This window comes from Zingiber officinale, chromosome 2B, assembly GCF_018446385.1.
Source record: "Zingiber officinale cultivar Zhangliang chromosome 2B, Zo_v1.1, whole genome shotgun sequence".
Classification (NCBI taxonomy): domain Eukaryota; kingdom Viridiplantae; phylum Streptophyta; class Magnoliopsida; order Zingiberales; family Zingiberaceae; genus Zingiber; species Zingiber officinale.
The window spans coordinates 132,876,594-132,889,780 of NC_055989.1; the positions used below are offsets into that span (position 1 = coordinate 132,876,594).

Below are 13,187 nucleotides of genomic sequence, written 5' to 3' on the forward strand. Positions count from 1 at the left end.
TACATAGCTAACTAGCTCTGCAAGCAGGCTAGATACTGACGTATCAATGATAGCACAACTGAAATAAATACAAATTCATCTTTTAAAAAAAATAAAAATAAAAGTAAGATTCGAGTGTGGCACAACGCCACTGGCAAGCACAAACCGACCCGTTGCCCACTGGATCACTGCCTTGGTCGGTTCATATTCTTTTCCCTTTTTAAATTAAAGCACCCACACAATCATTATTATTATTATTCTTTATACACTGAATATATATATAAATATATATTATCAATTGTGGCAGCAACTAAATTTGCCGGCCAACACCGTGATTCTTCTCCTTCGAGACCAACTACATAAAATTTATTTTGCACAAGCAAAAAAGAAATTCCAACATAATGTCTCTTGTTAATTTATTTACATAATTTTATTTAATTTTGATAGGAGACAGTGAAATGGTAACAACACAGTCTATAAACTCTCATATCAAAATCAAATGTAAACTTTCTATATGTTTTATCATAATCCTAAGGTACTTGAAGTTGGCAAAATGGAATTCGACGTCCTTATCTATGACTATGCCGACCTAAGTCTGACCTATGCATGACGAAATTACGAAGGGAAAGTGGGGAGAATCATTCTGTTGAGTTCAAAGTTGCCCTGCTAGCTCACTTAACAGCTTTATATCCATTCCAAACCAAATGCATCTTCATGCTCATCCTCATGCATTCCGTGTGGGTCTCCCAAACCCTCTCTCACTCCATCCTTCACCTACTCCAATTCCCCCTCCGAAAACAACTAGAACACTGTATAATTCCACCAATTCTTTCTTTCTAAGAAAATGATACCTTACTCAAAATGCTCCACTGGTTCAAAATCTAATTATCTTGTGGACGAAGGAATGATATGATTCAGTTGAGGAAGGCCTTTTAGACTCATTTGAATCTTGTTATATATGAGATTAATCTTTCTTTTTTAATTGACATCATGTATCTAACTTACACTGATTAATCTTAAGAGTGATCGGTTCAGTTCCACAGAAATTTTCACCGACCATCAAAATAAATCAAGAAGTGCTTATATCAGACGGCCCATCAGCCCAACATTTGCCTATTAAGGGAAATTCATCCATTAATTCGCTGAAACTATGACCCAATTCTTAAATGATTAAGAAACTGAGAAAGCACTCTACCACTGCACCATAGTCCCCGGAAGATATGAGATTAATTTGTGGTCATCATGATACTTGCTGACCAAATTAATCTGTCTTCTTCACCAGCTCATTTGGAAGCTTAATTGTCCCTAGTAATCATTCAATTCTAAAGCTTAAACTAAACACTTGGTTAAGTTTAGGTTATGAGATTGATGAACACATTAATCAATCTGCATTTTACCTACCTAGACCTTCACCTAATCTCGTACTTGAGGAGATCTCTCGAGACTTGGAAGACACCCGAGTGAGACTTGCCTGTCAAAATGCATGCCTGCAACTCCATGGCATGATCAGTAATACTGAAGCTTGGGGAAAAGCTTGATCCTTTTTGTTTATTAATTGTGCACCTCTACCTACTCCTCGATCGCCATGGAGACAACTCCAATTGCTTGTTCTATAAATCTCACATTACTTGTTGCTTTGCTTCTCACCCACCCCACCAAGCTCTCCTTCAAACTGCACCACCACCAATAAGTAATTGATCGCAAGATCACATTCTTCCTTAACTATAGCTAGTTAATTACGCTGTTCTTCCTTGTTATTACAGCATGGTTGTCGCGGCGGCACCGGTGATCATCGGCGGAGAGCAGACGGTATGCGTCACCGGAGCCGGCGGCTTCATTGCTTCGTGGCTGGTGAAGCTTCTGCTGGAGAAAGGGTACACCGTGAAAGGAACTGTGAGAAATCCAGGTGAAAGGATTCGATCTTCGAGCTGTAGGTTGTTAATTATATTGATTTGATTCATCTTTTTATTTCCGAATGTTGATTGAAGATGATCCGAAGAATGATCACTTGAGGGCAATGGAAGGCGCGGCGGAGCGGCTGGTCCTCTGCAAGGCTGATCTGCTGGACTACGACGCCCTGTTAGAAGCCATTCGTGGCTGCCATGGCGTCTTCCACACCGCCTCTCCGGTCACCGACGATCCCGTAATCTAAAGTCCAAATTTCTTGAAATACTCGCGCGCATTTGTGTGTTTTCATCGTCAAAATCTGTTTTTTTTTTTTTTTGTAAGGAGCAAATGGTGGAGCCGGCGGTGAGAGGCACGAGGAACGTGATCAATGCGGCGGCGGAGGCCGGCACCGTCCGCCGCGTGGTGTTCACCTCCTCGATCGGCGCCGTCACCATGAATCCCGACCGCGGCCCGGAGGTGGTCGTCGACGAGAGTTGCTGGAGCGACCTCGAGTTCTGCAAGAACACCAAGGCAATTCACCAACTAATTCATTAATCAAACGTCAATATCAAACTTTCGCGCGAATTATATATAATAAAAGAAACACATCTCGCATAAGCAGAATTGGTACTGTTACGGGAAGACGGTGGCGGAGCAGTCGGCGTGGGAGGTGGCGCGGGAGAAGGGAGTGGAGCTAGCGGTGGTGAATCCGGTGCTGGTGATGGGCCCGCTGCTGCAGCCGCAGGTGAACGCCAGCGCGGCACACATCCTCAAGTACCTCGACGGATCGGCGAGGCGGTTCGCCAACGCGGTGCAGGGGTACGTGGACGTGCGGGACGTCGCGGCGGCCCACCTCCGCGTCTTCGAAGCAGCCGCCGCTGCGGGAAAGCGCTTCCTCTGCGCCGAGCGCGTCCTCCACCGCGAAGACGTCGTCCGGACCCTCGCCAAGCTCTTCCCCGAGTACCCGGTCCCCAACAAGTAATTAACTATACCAACTACATTAACTTATTTTTAAAATCCAATTCATAATTAATAGAGAATAACGAGAAAATGATCGACTCACTCATCTTCGATTGGTCTTTCACATCTATCTTCATACTTAATTAACTTTGTCAGTAAGTAGCTAATCCATGATCTAACAAAGTTCAATCTCAGGACGTAATCTTTACCTGTAATCCTATGTTTCAACTCTAAGAATGCTTTTTCTTTGATCAGTCTTGAAAATGATGCAATCGTCAGCGTTATGATCACAAAAGAATGCTAAGTTTCCACTGATCATTAAAGTCTATGTTTGTTTAACAACATGCAGAGTACGTATATTTCAACTACTGGAGACTTAAAATTTGTTGTTTATATGTTCTTCCAGATGCTCTGACGAGGTTAATCCACGTAAAAAGCCTTATAATTTCTCAAACCAAGCTCTGAGACAGCTGGGAGTGGAGTTCAGGCCAGTGAGCCAGAGCCTGTATGAAACTGCGAAGAGCCTGCAAGAGAAGGGCCATCTCCCTGTCAGGCCTGATCAAGATTATTAGTTTATTAGAAGAGATCAACATAAACATAATTATAAGTTTATTAGTTAATTAATGTGCACGTAATTAAGGTGTGTTTTGTGCACAGTCTCTGCTCAATTATGTGATATTATTGTGGCTGTCTATGAATTATAAGATCTTCAAACAAGTTCGATGCATCTGTAGTACAGTACTAATCACTGAAGTAGGAGCAGCATGGTCAATTTATATTCTACTATGACTTTAAAGTATTCATATTTATATATTTTAGATTTTTTAAAATTAGTTATTCATGAATTAAGTTTAGTTTATTTTTTTTAATCATATTTAATTTTATTTTAAATCTTAAAGAACTAAGTTTTGTTAGTTAATTTATTCTAAATCTTAAGAAATATATTTAGTTGGTTATTTTTTTCCTTTTAATTTTTTTTTAAAGATTTTAAGAGTTATATAAATCTATACTTAGATTATGTTTAGGATAATTATTTTGATATTGAATCAATTAGTTTCGCTTAAGTCAGACTACATCTATTTTTCTTTGCTCACTTGATTTCATAATAAATTTAAACCTAATTTAGATTATTCTTTTTTTTTTTTTTTGTTACTTCTCTCTTATTTTCTTGATAATCCCTCTACAACTTCATGCTCTAGAATAATATACAATATCAATTATGTGATATTATTGTGGCTGTCCATGAATTATAAGATCTTCAAACAAGTTCAATGCATCTATAAGACAGTAGTAATCACTGATCTAGAGCAGCACAATCAATTTATATTCTCAGATAAGACTATGATGCATGAGAAAATTCAAAGTATTCAGATTTATATATTTTATTTATTTTTAATTAGTTATCCATGAAATAAGTTTAGTTTATTTCTTTCTTAATTATATTTACTTTTATCCTTAAATCTTAGGGAATTAAGTCTTATTAGTTAATTTATACTAAATTTTAAAGAATAAATCTAGTTGGTTATTTTTTTCATTTAATTTTTTTTTAGGATTTTGAGAGTTATATAAACCTATGCTTAGATGATGTTTAGGACAGATTATTTTGATATTGAATCAATTAGTTTTGCTTAAGCCACGTTATGGCTATATCTATTTTTCTTTGCGCTCTTGATTTCATAATAGGCTTAAGCCTAATTTAGATTTTTTTTTTTGTTACTTCTTTCTTGTTTTCTTGTTAATCCCTCTGCAACTTCACACCCTAGAATAATAAACATATTTTCCTTGGCGTCAGTTGGTATCAGAGCTCATTAAGATCCAGCGGAGGGTTATCATGGACATGGTCATGGTCGTGAAAGGCAGATTCCAACTGAGGAAGCCTCACACCGTAGTCATGGTATCCAAGACGAGATTCAATATCTATAAAGACAAGTCACAAAGTTATCTCAGTGTCTAGCGGCACAAGATTGTAAAGATCATAAGTTCCTTTATTCCCCTTTAGAAAAATCCCTAATTTCTAATCAAGAAGAGATGTCCAACCGCAAGTTTGGTTTCGAGAAATACAGGATCAACTACCCCACCACCTATAACTTGGAGAGAACGCCGACTCTGCAGCACCTCTGTGTCCCCCCTTCCTTTCGCGGTGGTGGAGACAACCATGAGGATGCGAACTTCAACAATATCAAGTACGACCAATTTTACTCTTCCGATCATCCAATAACACTTGTGTCTAAATGTGTAGGAACTTAGGAGTACAGGAAGTCGAGTGAAAGACGCAGTTAGCGAGAAGGACAACACATAGAGAATCGACGGGCTCGGTGCATCCAAAGGATGAGGTGCTGTGAAAGAATACGCTGGCGGATGAGAATGAGGCACGCGACATTTCCGAGGGACGAGAAGCCGGAGCGGAAGATTGCTCAAAGGGCGGAAAATGGGTTCGGGTGAGCCCTATTCCGGATGGCCGAAATCACCCAAGCGAGCTGCCTGAGTGGAAGACCCGGACCAATGCGAGCGGAATCGGAGCGGAAGACCGGGATGAAAAGTCAACAGATGTTGACTTTCTGAATCTGGGCACCCGGAACCCTTCCGGGATACCGGAGCAGGTTTTTATTCAGAACGCGACGTGATGTGTTCCATTGTGACGGAGATAAAAGTTTATCCCCCCCCAGGTACTTGGAATCCTTCCAGACTTCCCGACCAGGGCTATAAATACAACCCTGGTCCCAGAAGCTTAGACAAAACACTTATAATCATTTCTTTTTCGATTTAGCTTTCTGATCTAGTGTTTTAATTGCTGTAAAGAGTCTTCTCTACCTGAAGGAGAGTTTAGTGAGTTTCAACATTCTTGGATTAATAACTTCCCCGATTGAAACTAAGTAAACCCCGTTGCGCCTCTTCCTTTTTAGTGTCTTATTTCTTTTATGCAAGTGTTGATTATTATTAAACTATAAAGTCGAGAAAGGTATTTTTGTGTTTTTGTTGTGCAGGCTATTCACCCCCCTCTAGTCGGTCGCGAAAGGGACCAACACACCAAAACTCTAGGTCGAATCGACGCCTGCTGTTCCCTCTTCGGGGAATGAGTCTTCACCTACTCCTCTCATGAGAAATTACCTTTTGCTAGATCAGTCCTCCAGACCGTTTAGACTTTTGCTCAAAGTCCGAGACTTTAGGACTTTATGCTGAACGTCCGATTCACGACCCATCCAATCTTCCACCTGGTGTCTGCGACTCATAGGATTTTCACCTAAAGTCCTTGACTCTAGGATTTTGCCGAAAGTCCCCAACCCGCCAAGATTTTGTCCAGTCCCCCGAACCAGGACTTCGTTGCCTAATCGTAACTAGGGCTTTCCACCTACCTAGAATACACTAAGACTTTTGCCTAAGACAACTTAGGACTTTCATGCAAACTTAGTGACACTTGTTAGATAACAAGACAACTTAACTTTGAACCCTTTTCCATTATCAAAACACAAGTTTGATCATTTGGTGCTCCCTACACCAACACCTATATCAACTCCTACTCTAAGACATGCGATCCTTGATCACACCTGATGCGGTGATAAAGATAGGTCCCACCGAAAGTAGGGCAAAGCAAGGAAGACTGGCTGACGTGAAAGCCAAGGTCAAAGATGGACGAAGGCCCCGATCATCCGACTGGCCAGGCCTAATGACTGGACGAATGGGAAGCCCGATCAGTCGGGCAATGACACCGAATGGTTCACCCAATGATGATAAATGGAGTTGAGAAGTAAGCGACAATCCACGACATGATAGTCTCGCCGACAGGATGACACGGCTAGTCGGACGAAGGTAACTAATGACTGTTGGATGGTGGAAGTCGCTAGGGGGTGAATAGCGATCGAAAGTTCGTTGCGAGTATGTAACAGAAAATAAAAATCACAACGCTAACACGAACCAGTTTTACTTAGTTCGGAGCCTTCATCGACTCCTACTTTAAGGCTTGCAGTCGTCGAGTGCTTTCATCAGGCAATTCACTAGCAGTTCAAAAAGTGTTTACAAATGAAAGTACAAGAACTCATTCAAAAAAAATATATACCGACAAAAATTAAAAATAACTTGAGCCGCAAGTTGTCAGAGAAGTGTCGTCGCATCGCGGAGCAGAGCGCAATAGAGCAGCAGTAGGAAGCAGTTGTATTTTCAGCTCTAGAGGTAGGCTCCTTATATAGGAGTGCTCTGGGCGCCTGGATCCCTTCCGGGAGCCCAGACCGTGACGTCAGCCCAACCAATCAGCGTGCTCCACGTTGTGACGAGATAAGTTTTTTGTGTTCCGGGCGCTTGGACCAGTTTCGGGCCCTCGGATCCCTTCCGAGCGCCCGGACCAGTTTCGGGCGCTCAGATCCCTTCCGGGCGCCCGGACCAGTTTCGAGCACCCTGATCCCTTCCGGGCGCCCGGACCACCATTTTCCAGAAATCCCTTTTCCTATAAGAAAATGTTAGTCCGAGGTAAAATAAAAGTTAAACTATCTTGCAGAACAAAGATTATCACAAATATAGTAAAATAGAGTAATAATTAGATTCCTCTCACCGAGACCGAAATCTAGTCAAGATCTCAACTTAGATTCCTGAAATAGTTCTAAGTTGGATCAACGCCTAAGTTCCCTAACTGGGAACGCGTCCTCACCAAGTCACTCCCCTCCAGTGACTTACCTTAACTTGCTTGCCAGACGTTCGGTTAGTCTGTCGACCCGTCTGGACTTCGTGCCAACTACTTGGTCGGCTCGTCGACCTAGCTGGACTTCGTGCCAGACATCCGGTCAGCCCGTCGACCTGTCTAGACTTCGTGCCTGCTATCCGGTCATCCCGTCGACCTAACTAGGTTTCATGCTAGCTATCCAGTCGGCCCGTCGACCTAACTGGGCTTCATGCTAGCTATCCGGTCGGTCTGTCGACCTAGCTGGGCTTCGTGTCAACTATCCGATCGGTCCGTCGACCTAATTGGGCTTCGTGCCAACTATCTGGTCGGTCCGTCGACCTAGCTGGGCTTCTCCTGCACACTTAGTCAAAATGTTAGATCACAACAAAACTAACTTAACCGACTTTGCCATTCATTAAAACCTGAGTTAGACCGTTAGTGCTAACCGCACCAACAATCTCTCCCTTTTTGATGCAATGACAATCTAGGTTAAGTTAGTAAAAAATTATTCAAAAAGTAAGCAATTATAATCAACGACATGGTTTTTAAGTTAGTCTTGTTTTATGTTTGGTATTTTGTTGCTAACTAACTTAAACCACGTAGCCCCCCTCCTTTGGCATTCAACGAAAATAGCAAACATAGATAAGTAAAGAAAAATGACAAAGTAAAAGGAAATAAATTTGACAACAGAAAATTTTGATAAAATAAAATTTTCAGGTTGACTTGGGGGAGTTAACTTAGAAAAATACGTTAGTGGAATTTTTTTTGAAAAAGTCGTTTAAGGCAAAAATGTAAGCTTTAAACTTTCGATATGAAACCATTTTCAATATCTAAAATAATTTTCAAAAAAATATTTTCTAAAATAATTTTACAAAATATTAAGGTAAAAATTGACTAACTTTATAAGTTAAAATAAGTTTGCAAAATTAAATTAATTTTTAGAGTAATTTTCAAAAACAAGCTTGCAAAATTAATGCAATTTTCAAACATAAGTTTATAAAAGTCAATTTTCAAAAATAAGTTTGTAAAATTAAAGTAATTTTTCAAAACATTTATCAAAAATAAGTTTTATAAAATTTAATTTTCAAAAATAGGTTTGTAAAATTAAAGCAATTTTTCAAAAACAAGTTTTATAAAATCCAATTTTCAAAAATAAATTTATAAAATTAAAATAATTTAAAAACAATTATGCTCAAAAATAATTTTTACAAAATATTTTCACAGAAAAGAAAATAATTTTGTTACAATTAGTTTTACTAAGTATAAAACAATTTTGAATTAATCCTCTCCCTGAACCTTACAATAAAAAAAACTTCAATTGTCTGACCTTTAGTTACTTACTGACTATCAAAAGATAGCGACTTTCACTTGGTTAATCAGGTTAAGTTGATTGTATTCAGTTAGTGTTTGACTAAGCTGAAATACTTAACATGATTAATATTTGTTTAGTTTTTAACACCCAGACTTATATCGATGCACTGATATAAATATCTTTAAGTCCAGACAATCTGTCTATACATCTCACCCCTTTCTAAGTTCAGAAATACACAAATAAGTTAGCCTTAACGTGTTGGTGAGATGCTCAAACCTTAGACCTATAGGAGCATGCTTTCTAAGTATTTGATCTAGACTAAGGCTAAAACTATTTTTAAATTCTAAAAATAGGGAATTTTGGAAAATATAAAAAATTTTACTCTAGAATTTAAGAAAAATATTTTTGAAAACAATTTTAGACTTTAAAATTCCTAGTCTATTTATCATAATATGACAAGTCAACGTGTGAGATGAGATATAAAGTGTAACAACCCAAATTTTCTCAATTCGAGTCCTAAAAGTGATTTAAAAATATTTAAAAATGCTATAGAAATATTCTAGGGATTTTTAGAAATTTTTAGAGTATTTTTATGTAATATTTGGAGGTCGTTTGGTATTTTTACTAAACGAAAGAAGTTTCGACAAAAAATATCCAAGCCGATGTTCGAACCAACAACCTCGGACCAAACCAAACCTTATCCAAATCCAGCTAGCCAACTGTTCCACAAACATTTTGTTAATCAAGAAGGGAACAAAATATATAAGCTATAGTTGGAACCGAATATAACCCTAGGTATAAGGATTTAATCCTTTTCCTGCGCCCGACGCGAACCCTAATTCCCTCACTTTCTCCTCTCCTTTCTTGCGTCGGCGTTTTCTCGGGCGAAATCACAGCCACGTTGGGGCTTGGTCTTCGGCGCCGGCGAAAGGCTTTTTCCGGCCGGTCTTCACCCGTGCGTGACCACCTCGATGAGGGGAACTCGGAAACACAAAGAAGCCACCGAGATTTGAAGCTTCTCCAAACCCTAGAACCTTCCTCTTCCGGTTGTAAGTCCCAAAAGCAAAGGTAAGTCGCTACTCACCTGCAGTAGGATAGTTCTGGATTCATATTACTTTTGTTTTCGAATTTTTCTGTGATGATTGTTAGTTTAGGGTCTCTGCCGTGAGTTTTTATGGGAAGTTGAGAAGGGGTTTTGATTGGTATTGGTTGCTACCGTGAGTTGCTTGCTTCGGATTTTGTTGGATTCTGTTCTGTTTGTGATCCTAGTATGGTTGAAGGATGAATTGGGGACTACTGTTAGGGAACCATGGTTTGTGTTGCTATCTTGTCTCTTTTGATATCTGTGTTGATGAATCCTGATTCCTATCTAGTTGAATTGTTGCCAAAAGAGATTAAATTCAGTTGATATGAATATTACTAGCAATATAGCCTCATACGACTCAATGGGCTTAATGGAGGGATGAGTTCAAAGTTTTCTGCCGTGAGGTTGAAAGGAAGAACATGGAGGAAAAAAAAAAGAAGGGGATAAGTGTGAGGAGCATTTAGCTCCTTTTGGTCACCTGCCGTGCCACAATTCCAGGAGGAATTGCATGCTGTTGGGTTCATGAATTATGGTTGTGGCAGAAATGGTTTACACGTTTTAATAACAGTAATTAGTTTCCTTGCTGCAGTGCATCACAATTCAATTTGTTAGACTAGGGAAAATGAAAGAATTAATTAGATTAGCATGTGGCTTAGCAATTCGGTTGTGCGATAAATTTATATACATGAAGTTTCGGATCCAATGTGTGAACTGCAGAAATGAACATCCCTGTTTAGAGTTTAGAACAGCCTTTAAATCTGCAGTATTCCATTGAGTGCAGAATTTTAAGTGCAGTTTTAAGTGCAGATTTTTACCTTTTGTAGTAGTGCAGATTTTTGCATTTTGTAGCATTGCAGTTTATTTCCTTTAGCAGTGTAGATTCTTTGTTTCTTATTTTGAAGCATGCTTAAAGAATTTAGTTTTGCTTCCTTTGTTTTAATTCTGACATAGCATGCTTAAGGAATTCAAATGTGGTTTCCTTTATTTAATTCTGTTGTAGCATACTAAAGAAGTCAGATTCATTTTTCCTTTGATTTATTCTGTTGATATATGCTTAAAGAATCCTGTTGCTCTATAAAAATTCTAGGATCTGCATGTAAGTGAAAAAAATAAGAGTTCTATTAAATCCTTAGAGGTTTATAAGTAGTTATAAGAAAGAGAGACCAAGGTCTTAATAGGATCCCTAAGTTTAAGAATTGGGATCAGTAGCACGCCAAGTGCTCAAAGAAATGTCAAGGCATTTTATTGTAAGAATATTAAAAAGATAACAAGTATTTTACTTTTTAAGAGGCTAGTACCCGACTTCCAAGGTTGTCGTTAAACAAATCCAGGTGACCAATTCCAAGGTCTTGGCCCTGGTAAGACCAAGGTCTTTACCCTCGTAAGACTTGTGACTAGCTACCACAGTCTCTATTAGGGAGCACGCTTTGGTACTACGCCTGGGCCCAAGAGAAGTTGATTATTATTTTGAAGTATTAAAGTATAAGTTTTGAAACAAATGAAACAAGCTTCACTTATGTTTAGAGTCAGCGAGTTTAGCTTCTTTAATTTAAAGCATGCAGTGTTAGTTTTATTTGTTTACTGATTAGTTTATTGAGCATGATTAGACTTATCTTCCAGCATGCAGTTTTATCCTTGTATATCATGAGTATGCAGATTTTAGTGCTTGCTAATGAATATGCATGAGTAGATTCATTTCCTAGTTTCAGTACTTTTAACATAAGCAGCTATATATATGCTTTATTTTTAGAGCATTCAGTTTCTAGTTTCTTCTCGTATACATGCACATTCGAGTTTTTGTGAGTTAGACAGCGCTTACTAAGCATTCGCTTATAGTTTGCATTTCCTCTTACTGCATATAAAGGAAAAGAAAAGATATAGCAAAGGAAGGCGACAAGGTGGTGCGGATGGTGTGTGATGCCAGGACTATGGGAGAGACTTGGGATGTTTTTAAGTTTCCACATTTTAGTGATTAATAAATATTTGAGATTGTATCTTACATTTCTTGTCATTGGAGATTATTTTGTTTTAGATTGTATGCTGAGATGAGTTTGACACTTATTTAACTGCGTGGTTGTTTGATATATGTTCCAGCCGCCTATTGCTGACGTATACTATGTATGTATCTCAGTTTATGGTCACCGATACAGGGGAGATGTTGTCAAAATTTTTCAGGAGAGACTCCTCATGGTTTCGATCATACCGGTTAAGTAGAGTTAGTAGTTAAGTAACAGTCATCCTTAGAGAGTAGTATAGTAAGAAGGGTGGTCGTTACAGTTGGTATCAGAGCAGTTCCCATTCTCCAGCATCACACATCAGCATCAGCCTTGTCGTCTTCAAGTAAGAAAGTATTTAAGTTTTCTTTTATGTTTTTCCTTATTATTTGCAGTATAGAGTATTTGCTTAGATATGCTTAAGTAAGATGAAAGTTCTTGTTTTCTTTTGTTTACATATGTATATATGTCTAGAAAGCGTAGGGACGATTTTAAGTTTTTCCCTGCATAACTAGATATCAAGAAGAGGACATCCCTGTACCGCTCGTACTGAGGGCCGAGCACAGGAGAATGAAGAGCCCAGAACAGCTGAACCAAATCTTTCTGAAGTTGTTGCTCAACTCCAGAGACAAGTGGCAGAGCAGCAATAAGTGATTGTCAATCTGATAGCTAATCAGCAGTCAGTTCCTACCACTCCCCCAACCATAAATGTGGAGACTCCAGTGGTGACTGATGTTCCACCAGCCGCCCAAGAAGTCGCCACAACACCTAGAAGACAAGAAGCATACCTGATATAGTGGCTGAAGCTGAAGCCAAAAAGTTTCTCAGGCACGATTGAGCTCTGAGATGCCCAGGCTTGGTTTAAGACACTATAGAGCATCATGGAGCTTCTTGACTGGCCAGAAGTCGAGAAGGTTAAGTGTGCCTCTTTTTGCTTATCTGGATATGCTCGTATGTGGTGGGAGAGAGTTAAGAGCAAGAGAGTAGTCAATCAGATGAGATGGACTGACTCCGAGATAGAGTTTCATGAAGAATTCTTCCGCCAACGGATCACCAATAAACATTATGAAGAGTTTATAGAATTCAGAAGGTGAACCATCCTTTGAGTTCATGGGAGTGCCGAAGAGGAAGACCCAGAAATTCCTCTCCTCCCTTACAGCTCACCAGATGTTAGCTAAAGGGTGTGCTGGTTTTCTTACATTCATTGTGAGTACAGAAGAACAAGAAAGACCCAAGCAGGAGGAAGTTCGGATAGTCCGCGAGTATCCAGATGTATTTCCAGAAGAGCTACCTGGACTACCTCCCAACAGAGAAGTGGAG

At 39.3% G+C, this 13,187-nt stretch overlaps 1 protein-coding gene across 2 annotated transcripts; it reads left to right on the plus strand.

The window, feature by feature from the left end:
- The first annotated feature begins 1,515 nt into the window (after positions 1 to 1,515).
- LOC122047311 (cinnamoyl-CoA reductase 1-like) lies at positions 1,516 to 3,543 on the plus strand. Of its 2 annotated transcripts, XM_042608494.1 has the most exons (6): positions 1,516 to 1,669; positions 1,743 to 1,885; positions 1,968 to 2,122; positions 2,209 to 2,397; positions 2,489 to 2,844; positions 3,233 to 3,543. In XM_042608494.1, the coding sequence occupies exons 2-6, from the start codon at positions 1,744 to 1,746 to the stop codon at positions 3,396 to 3,398; spliced, it is 1,008 nt and encodes a 335-aa protein (XP_042464428.1). In that variant the 5' UTR covers positions 1,516 to 1,669; position 1,743; the 3' UTR covers positions 3,399 to 3,543. The 2 variants fall into 2 exon arrangements, with proteins under 2 accessions (XP_042464428.1, XP_042464429.1); XM_042608495.1 differs by lacking the exon at positions 1,516 to 1,669 and having other exon boundaries at positions 1,684 to 1,885.
- Positions 3,544 to 13,187: the final 9,644 nt, after the last annotated feature.

Excerpts from the sequence above, each read along its gene's own strand:
- LOC122047311 (XM_042608494.1), top strand. The coding sequence starts at position 1,744 with ATGGTTGTCGCGGCGGCACCGGTGATCATCGGCGGAGAGCAGACGGTA. Across the intron at positions 2,398-2,488 it reads AGTTCTGCAAGAACACCAAG|AATTGGTACTGTTACGGGAA; the intron begins GCAATTCACCAA and ends TCGCATAAGCAG. Across the intron at positions 2,845-3,232 it reads GAGTACCCGGTCCCCAACAA|ATGCTCTGACGAGGTTAATC; the intron begins GTAATTAACTAT and ends ATGTTCTTCCAG.